The sequence below is a fragment of the Nansenia antarctica genome (assembly GCF_963989245.1).
Source record: "Nansenia antarctica genome assembly, chromosome: 18".
NCBI lineage: Eukaryota > Metazoa > Chordata > Actinopteri > Argentiniformes > Microstomatidae > Nansenia > Nansenia antarctica.
In genome coordinates this window covers 5,139,557-5,149,556 of record NC_137691.1, presented here as the reverse complement: position 1 = coordinate 5,149,556, position 10,000 = coordinate 5,139,557, and the positions used below count along the sequence as shown (strand labels likewise).

At 46.4% G+C, this 10,000-nt stretch overlaps 1 protein-coding gene across 1 annotated transcript in view; it reads left to right on the top strand.

Annotated features, from left to right (window-relative positions):
* Nucleotides 1-10,000, top strand: part of LOC308173499 (inositol 1,4,5-trisphosphate-gated calcium channel ITPR1-like) — a 135,592-nt gene that overhangs the window by 7,326 nt on the left and 118,266 nt on the right. The window contains 1 exon segment of the mRNA XM_080548529.1: nucleotides 2,026-2,096. Within this exon segment, the coding sequence (XP_080404655.1) occupies nucleotides 2,026-2,096 (71 nt within the window).

The following is a 10,000-nucleotide window of genomic DNA, read 5'->3' as shown; positions in this document are numbered from 1 at the left end:
GTGGGACGCGTTTTAGCTTCATTTAAAGGCTCAGCGCACCACCTGCAGTAGTGTAATTAGCCCCGCTGGTCCTCAGTGGGGGGCTTTGTCCGGTCCCAGGCGAGTACCCTTGTCCAGGGAGGTGTGTGTGTCTCTCCCTGGTGCAGACAGGTCCGTGCAGACAGGTCCATGCAGACAGGTCCATGCAGACAGGTCCATGCAGACAGGTCCATGCAGACAGGTCCATGCAGACAGGTCCGTGAGATGCGTTCCACCGGGGGGGGGGGGGGGGGGGGGCGGGGAACGACGAGATGGAGGGATGTGGGATATTGGCCCGCGTCCAGACTGCTGTTATTCCGAGCCAATGGAAGCTAAATTTGTCACCAGGAATGCTAGTCCGCCCACCCGGCCATCTCATCCTGACTGATTCCATTATTTCTCTAATAGTGGAGGCCGGCGATGCCAGAAGCCCACAGTGGAACTGTGCGATTGGGCTCGAGATAGAGAGAGAGGGAGGGAGGGAGGGAGGGAGGGAGGTGGGAGGGAGGGGGGGTCGGAATAAACACTGCTGCACGGGCCAGTGTTCTGAAGACAGAGCAGCAGACTTGTGTATGTATAATAGTGTTTTATCGCCAGTCCAGCAATAGACCTACATTTGATGGAGGTTCCTTTTGGATGAAACTGTGTGTCAAAACGCCAGGCCCCCACAATGTCTCTCGTACGTTCCTTTTACGTCAAGTTGTAAAAGGAAATCAGGGGGGATGGTGGATTTTATCGTATGGGGACAATTTTAACATCCCCACAGCGTCAGTGACTTCAGTGTCAGTGATTTGGTAAAAATGTCATTGCATGTGTGCGTGCCCCCCCCCCCCCCCCCTCGCCCACAGTATTTTACTCAATATGCGCAAAACTAAATGTTGAAATAGCAGTAATACCACGTTCATTGATAAAATGACATATGGGATGGAAAGGGGGGATGGCAGTTTTAGAAGGGGGATGATTTTGACCGTTTTTTTATTTCAGGGGAGATGCCATCCCCCCTCATCCCCCCTCAACTCGAGTGCTGCTCGTGCCCAGACTATAGGAGTAACCTTCCATGTAGAGGGATATGGTTAGGACCCGGGTTTGACTACGGGAGCTTAAACAACACAAGTGTTTTCATACGCCTGTGTGTTTGAAGTGTACTTTATTGCACAGTAAGCATTTAGGCGAACTGTCTCTATGATTCTAATTAGGGTTGGGAAATATGCATATTTTCTTATTCACAATATACAGTTAGAAGAAAAAACTTGATACATATATACGATAATATTGTTAATTGCTGAATTATGGTGGAGACATGTCAGTGTGAGCCAAGTTGATGCGTGGCTGGTGTCAGTAGTCTGGTGAAGCGCATAGACGTGTTTATACCACGAGATGTTCTTTGCCTTGCAAAACACTAGACACTACACGTGTAGTTCTGCACGTATCTAAAGTTATACACACTTTGACAGACTGTTTTCTGGAAGAGAACAATATCACAATATGCGATAACATCACATATCTGCCCAACCATGGATTATGGATGTGTGTGATTCTGTTTCTCACGTGCATGGGATTGACAGTTTATGATAATAATAATAATAATAATAATAATAATAATAATAATAACTTTTATTTGTATAGCGCTTTTCCTGCAAACGTTGCAGCTCAAAGTGCTCCAATCATTATATAATCCTAATTTAATTATTTAGTCATTTAAAGGCAATATAAAAAAAGTTTTTTTTTTTTTAGTCTTGACTTGAACATAATTGTACAGTATCTGCTGAGGTTGCATCCCTAACGTAAACTGCCAGTGCATTCCACAATTTGAACGATGATCATCAACCGCAATGATGACTGATATATCGTTCGTATAGACGGTCCGCTTACATTAGACAAACGTCCTTATATAACAAATACGCCTTGTTATAAGTCGCTTTGGATAAAGGCGGCGTCTGCTAAATGTCCCAAAAGATGTCAACGTAAATGTAACGTCTGTCCTTGTCTCATCCCCTCCCTCCGCAGCCTGGTGGACGACCGCTGCGTGGTGCAGCCTGACACGGGGGACCTCAACAACCCTCCCAAGAAGTTCAGAGGTAAGAGGGTGGGCAGCACAGTACATTACAGGACCGCCATCCCCCCCAGGCATCACGTCATCTCTGTAAACCCTGCCTGTTTATACTGTGTGTTCCACTGGGGGAGGTTTGTTAATGTATTATGCCTGGTCTCTGTGGTGATATCCTCTATATCCTCAACAGTCCGTTGGACCTCATCAAAAAGGCCTGCTGTCTTTGATCTGAGTGTGAGAGTGGGTTTAGTACGCGCGTGTGTGTGTGTGTGTGTGTGTGTGTGTGTGTGTGTGAGAGTGTGTGAGAGAGAGAGAGTGTGTGAGAGAGAGAGAGAGTGTGAGAGAGAGAGTGTGTGAGAGAGAGTGTGTGAGAGAGAGAGTGTGAGAGAGAGAGTGTGAGAGAGAGTGTGTGCGAGAGTGTGTGCGAGAGTGTGTGCGAGAGTGTGAGTGAGAGAGAGAGTTTGAGAGAGTGTGTGAGAGAGAGTGTGTGAGAGAGAGTGTGAGAGAGAGTGTGAGAGAGTGTGTGTGTGTGTGTGGGTGTGAGCGTGAGTATGAGTGTGTGCATCAGTTTTTATAAGTCGGTGTGCATTCGTCAGTGAAGCTGTGTGTGCATGTGTCTTGCAGTATTTGCTTGCATGAGTGCGTGTGTCCGTACATTTGAGTTTTCTGCAGAGAAAAAAAACAGCAAAGACCTTTTTTTTCTTTTTTTTTTCTACTCAAGCAGGGAGATGCTTCTCTGGCTGTTGTGTTATATATAGCTCCCTCACAGGAAGTAGAACTCATGACCTACAAGTCTCAGATCAGAGGTTGATGTCTCCAGAGAGCAGCCATCTTGTCACCAAAAGCTGATGGATGATGCGAGGTTCGAGCAGTGAATGTAGCCTTTGTGTCTTCATCATACATACGGTTAAACTCAATCTACCACTGTCCTTCACTTGCAGTAGTAGTAGATGGAGAAACTTACTGTCCATGTCTGAAGGGTTTTAGCGAGTCACTCAGAGGTGATCTGAGGTGAGGAAATCAGTTTTACTGTTGCCGAGGAGCAGAATGGTCTGTGCGCTTAAGAGTATGTTTAAGTGTTTCCTTCAGAGTAAAAGAGGACGTTTTAGCATAGCTCGAAATAAAGGACTGCAGGGCATTAAAACGGACAGTTCACTATTTTACAACATAAGGGGCCGGTTTCACAGACAAGGCTTAAGCCTAATCCTAGACTACAAAGCATCTTCCAATGGAGATTTTACATTGAAAGTGTTATTTAGTCCAGGACTAGGCTTAAGGCCTGTCTGTGAAACCTGCCCATAGTCAGATACTTCCTTGCCTTGAAAGTAGTCCGTGGGTCAGGGTTGTTTAAATAGCCACTACGAACCAGCTACTGCTAACCTTAGCCACCTCTAACAAACAAAAAACGTGGAAGTGGAAAGGTTCGGGAACCCAAATCACCTCAGATGAACTCTGACTCGGTCAGATGTTACTTTGGTGTGGTCTGTTTGTTTTTTGTTCCCCAATCACTCCCATTGTTTGTATTTTTTGGTTAGCGGTGGTGGCTAAAGTTAGCTAAATTTAAGGTGTAAAACAGAGAACTATCCCTTTAATAACACGCATTCCGGTCGTGCTTGGCCGTAGCTCCTACATTGCACTTGGCTGAAGGTTTGGTTCTCTCCGTCCAATGACATTAGCTGTCATCTGATAGAGTGGAGGGAGATTGTATTGTAATTATAGCCCTCAGGGCACAGAAGAAGGAACCATACTCCTCTTTGATGTCTCATAACAGTTCTCTGAGTGAGTCTCGTCCTTTGATACTGTTACCAACACAAACCTTTCATTTCCCTCTCTGCTCCACGTGAACTACGGTACTACAGTCAATTGGCCGTCTGCCTGTCTGGACAGATAGGCCTCTATGTCTGTGTGTGTGTGCGTGTGTGTGTGTGTGTGTGCGTGTGCGTGTGCGTCTGTGTGTGTGTGTGTGTCTCTGTGTGTGTGTGTGTGTGTGTGTGTGTGTGTCTGTCTATGACTGTGTGTGTGTGTGTGTGTGTGTGTGTGTATGTATGTGTGTGTGTGTGTGTGTGTGTGCATGCATGCGTGTGTATCTGTCTATGACTGTGTGTGTGTGTGTGCGCTTGTGCGTGCGTGTCTGTTTGTGACTGTGTGTGTGTGTGTGTGTGTGTGTGTGTGTGTGTGTGTGTGTGTGTGTGTGTGTGTGTGTGACTGTCTGTCAGTGTGGAGAGTTAACCCCTCCTAAAGTGACCATTATGCTGGTGGTGAAAAAATACTCTTTGTGCAATATGACAACCCTAGTTGACTATCTGTGCAGTATAGTACAGTGGATTGTGTACATAGCCTTTATTGATGTAAACCAGCTCCTTACCTTCTTGTGATTTTATGCATCTATGCTTTTTCTAAAATGTGTTTTCTTTTTCCTTTCCTAACACCAGGGGAGCCACCCCTCCTAAAATTCGTTGTTTGGTACCTGTACTGTAGCAATGACAAAACAAAACAAACAAAAAAAATAATAATAATTAAAAAAATAAAGATGACACGTGTTAGAGCCACCTCATAGTACTGGAGGGCTGAGGGCTTGATAGGGATAGAAAGCGTGAGAGGGAGAGACAGAGGGAGGGAGAGACAGAGAGGTGAGGGAGAGACAGAGAAGTGAAGGAGAGCAGGAAAGAGACGGTAAGAGAGACAGAGAGAAGGTGAAGGATAGAGAGGGGGATGGAAGAGAGAGAGATTTGGAGAGTTACAAACTGTAGAGGTCTGCTTTGTGTTCTCCTGTGATACTGTTGTCTGTGATAATGGCCCCCTCAAGGTGTGTTTCAGGTAAAGGCACCGTAGAGGGTTTCTGGTGGCCCCGACCTTGATTTCAATGTGTATAACTGTGTATAACTAGGCCTGTTTGCAGATGAATGAGCCTGGCTGACATGTTTTTTTTTCTTTTCTTTTTTTTTTACATGTTTGGCATTTAGCAGACGCCTTATTCCAAAGCGACTTACAATCAATACATTTGACTAAGCAAGTGAATCATCAATCCACCAGTCGTAGCAGGAAGAGTAATCTAGCTCAGGCCCCGGGCCATTGGCAGTCTCAGTGATAAATGTATTGTGAAAAAATAAAGATAAAAAAACACTGGAGAAACAGAGAACCAGTACAAGGGGGTCAGTAGAAGTCTTAGGCGACACAGTAAAGGGGAAAAGCGGGTGTCTCAGGAGACGCAGTTAAGGTGTAGCCTGAAGAGATGGGTCTTCAGTCTCTGACGGAAGATGGGTAGTGACTCTGCAGTTCTGACAGCCGTGGGAAGCTCATTCCACCAGCGAGCCACTAGCCATTGTAGTGAAGAGACATGATCGGGCAGCGTGACTGCCGTGTTGGCGGAGAGGTGGTGGGGCCAGTCGGCCATCAGAGGTGGAGGAGCGGAGTGAACGGGCTGACGTTTGGGGGGTGACCATTGCCTGCAGGTAGGCAGGGGCTGTCCCTCCCTTTTGCTGCCTGGTAGGCAAGCACCAGGGTCTTGAATCTGATGCAAGCTGCTATCGGGAGCCAGTGCAGGGTGCGAAGGAGAGGGGTGACATGAGAACATTTGGGGAGGTTGAACACCAGACGGGCAGCAGCGTTCTGGATGAGTTGCAGAGGTCTGATGGCGGAGGCGGGGAGCCCGGCCAGGAGTACGTTGCAGTAATCAAGGTTCAAGTCACGTCTTGAAGAAGTCACACCCACCCTCACCATTTGTCAATCCCTTTGAGATTGTTTGCCTAACGAAATCACACCCTGGCCATTCCTTTGCGAAATGTATCCCACACCTTGTCCTTTGTTGGGAATGCTATTTAAGGGGAAGGACTACAAGATATCCTTTGAGTTTTTTAATAAAATAAAATAAAATAAAAATATTTTTTTAATTTAACGTAATTTACAGTCTTACAATCTGCTTTGAAACTGTTAAATTGGTTATTTTGTTGATACTCTATTCCCATTTTCTGTTAAAACAACACAACATAATTAGAGGGTAGTGGTGGCCTGGCCTAGTGGATAGTGAGTTGGACTGGTGATCAGAAGGTCAGAGTTCAAATCCCACCTGGGGAACACCACCACTAGCGTGCCCTTGAGTAAGGCACTTAGCCCAGAGTTACTCCAGGGAGAGACTGTCCCTGGAATCTCTAATTGTAAGTCACTTTGGATAAAAGTTATATGGATATGGTCGATTGTCTGTCACACAGGGATGAGCAAAGCATTGTCAGTCATTATTAAGATAAGTTGTGAGAGGTGAGGCTTACTGTTTTTTGTTTTGTGTGTTTGTCTCTCTGGCTCTGTTCTGTTTGTCCCATTCCCTTGTAAAGCGACCTTATTATTATTATTATTATTATTATTATTATTATTATTATTGTACAATAAGTAGCCTGTTTGGCAGACGTAACCCCCCCCCCCCCTCATTCAGTTCTAATCCTCCTCTTTTTACCTTGGCTTGAACTACAGTACATCTATTTGTGGGATGTTTTTTTCAGACATTAAACTGTCCCTTCCTACTGTTTTGGACACAAACTAAACACGCAAAACACTGTATATATACATTCGGTCGGACTTCTGACTGCTGCTTCCATCTTCTACCATCTGCTTCTATTTGACCTCCGAAGGTGGGGTTGGGGATGTGTCTTATTTGAGACTTCCTGGTGTGTTTTGGCCGGGCCACCCCCTTTTGCGTCTTCCAGTTCGGAGGCTCTGCAGAGTAAATAAAGTCCCAGGATGCAGCAGCAGCAGCAGCGTAGCCTGGCTGGGCTAATCCTCCGGGGGGGTTCAGGCCTCTGGCCCTGGGCCAGCCTGGCCGTGTCCACCAGGCCTCACTGCAGAGGTATGATCACCATTTCCTACTAATGTAAGCACACACACATACACACACACACACACACACACACACACACACACACACTCACACACTCACACACACACACACACACACACACACACACACACACACACACACACACATACACTCACACACTCACTCACTCATACACTCACACACTCATCCATAAATGCATTCACAGATATAGACACACCTACTACCCATGCAGCATTGCATACACACACACACACACACACACACACACACACACACACACAAACGCATACTGTACACTCAGGTAGAAACACTTATAATCACACACACACACACACACACACACACACACACACACACACGGCTGAACTACAGTTGGAGGTGACCATGTGTCATATTGGTTCAAGCCTAAATCACTTCTCTCTGTGTTTCATGTGACAACCCCCTGTGTCCTGTTGCTCTCGTCTCTGTAGTCCAGTTCTCTATCAGGCACAGAGAAACACCGAGGCACCAGCTCCAGAGAACGTTCCGGAGGCCGTTCTAATGTCTCCCTTTGTTGCAGTGATTCAGATCAGGGTCCGCTCTCAGCTCTATCAGGCTTGTTATCTCATTAAGATGTTTCCAGCACTTAAACCTTTGGAAACAACTTTTTGTCAAGGTAGAACATTACTGCCCAAAAATACCACAGAAAGGAGGAGAGGGAGGGGGGGGGCGGGGCCGGGGGCGGTTGCCATGACTGCTACTTGGGCCCAGTTGTTCAAAACTTTTAATCTGTATCAGAATGATCCCGATTCTTTTCTCTGATCCAGGATCAGATGGAGCTGGCTGATTTCCTCCCTCTATACGACTCAAAATCAGCCAGATAGATCTGATCCTGGATAGCAAAAAAAGAGTCAGGATCATTCTGATCCAGATGAAACGTTTTGAACAACTGGGGCCGCCTTAGTGTCTGATAGACAATTTCTGAAGACCAACCAAAGCATGTGAGAGGCTTCAGAGTGACCGCTTGTCCTACGGGCCTTTCTGTCTGACAGCGGCTGGTTTGTCCTCTCTCTCATCTGCTGTCAGCCCCTCTGATAACGTCCGTGCGTTCAGAGCCACTAGGCAGTCCGAAACCTAACAAAGTCAAAGCAGAAGTGTGCAACACAAGGCCTACCAGTCACGCCCACACATGATTGACCAGGGTTTCGCTGTGTAACTATGTGTGGCGATATTGTTGGACTAATTCAGTCGTTAATGAGGTAGATGATTGGTTTGTTGGGGGAAATGTGGGAGATGATTGGTCGGGTTGGGGAAATGTGGTACATGGTGATTGGTTGGTTGGGGGAAATGTGGGAGATGATTGGTTGGTTGGGGAAATGTGGTTTAAGATCATTGGTTGGTTGGTGAAATGTGGTCTAAGATCATTGGTTGGTTGGTGAAATGTGGTCTAAGATCATTGGTCGGTTGGGGATATGTGGTCTAAGATCATTGGTTGGTTGTACTTTATAATGTTGAACCACCTCTTCTGTGTATGTGTGTGTGTGTCCTTTCCCTTATGACCACTAATGAGGATATCGCTTTCACCTTCCATGTCCGTTCCGATGAGTGGGAGAACGGCAGACAAAGGGATAGGAAGCTCTTCAGGAGCGCGGAGGAGACTCTGTATTGTCTGGGTAATGCAATGAAGGTGACAGGTTGCTTCCTCTATAGACTCGGAGACAGGATAAGCGTGTCAGATACGCATCGCGTATTCGTGGCGAGCAGGGCTAGGCCCCGGCGCTCTGATGGTGGTGTTGATACCAGTATTGATGTATTTCGCTAGTCAAACTGTCACACAATAGAAAACCTCAGACGGCTCAGAACCTCGGTTTGGCTTCCTTCCTCCTGGTCTGTGGCTGCGTGCTGTAGCGTAGATTAGGGTTTGTGTGTGTGTAGTGTGTGTGTAGTGTGTGTGTGTGTGTGTGTGTGTGTGTGTGTGGTGTGTGTGTGTGGTGTGTGTGTGTGGTGTGTGTGTGTGTGTGTGTGTGTGTGTGTGTGTGTGTGTGTTTCAGCCCAGCCCAGGTGTCCCTATATGAATCTGCTCTGCTGCAGTGATCAGTAGGCCCCACCACACCACACCACACCACACCACACCACAGACAGACAGACAGACAGACCTCCCATGGACGCCAGGCCTTTGATAAGCCCCCTGTGTGGTTTCGTCTAAGCCGGTGTTCATTTAGAAGTGCTGTTTCATGTGGAGATCTGAAGCCCTGTGTTTCCACTGTTTGTTTTGTTGTTGTTGTTTTTTTATTTTATTTTTTTACACAGCTTTTCTGACAGAGTAGCAGCTCTCTAAGACGGCAAAGATGAACCCATTTACTGTATTGCTTTTGCTGTCGGAGGTCATCCATCAGGGAAATGACATGTCACGGTCGTTGGAGACATGATGATTAGGCTTTGGCTTCAATCGCGTGGTTGTTCTGCAGTTGCTATTTCCAGACCCTCCCGCCGCCGTAATAACACTAAGTATGATGGAGCGATGTGTGAGATGACCTACACAGCAATAACACATTTCGGCTGGCTTCACAGACAAGGCTTAGGGCCTAGTCCTGGACTACAACACACTTTCAATGTAAAATCTCCATTGAAGATGGGGGTTTGTGAAACCGGCCCTAAATAGCCTACTTGAATGCTAATACTAAATACTAAGTAATGCTATGACCAGTATCATTAGTACCGTAGGCTATTACGCCCTGTTTCAAAGTGGGGCTGACTGCTTTCTTGGAAACTAGCAGCAGTGAATTTGAATTGACGTTTATTCTCTCGTGACCTTCTTCTTGCATGACGATCGATGTTTTTTTGTTTATGTTTATGTTTTTGGTTGGAAGGAAATGACATGTAAAGGGACGTATGTAGCCTTTATGTAAATATGCTGTAAATACTGGTGTTAGTTAAAAGGAAAACCCCCAAATAAAAACACCTTCTTCCTGCACGACAGGCTGTTTCACATGTTGCACACCCATGTCTAACACCATCATCCACTCTGTGTGGCTCAGCAGTTCCTTCACAGGTGCTCTGTTACTCTGAGGAGGACCACGGCACCTACTTAATGTTGCCGCGGTGACGACAGTCACGATCCTGGG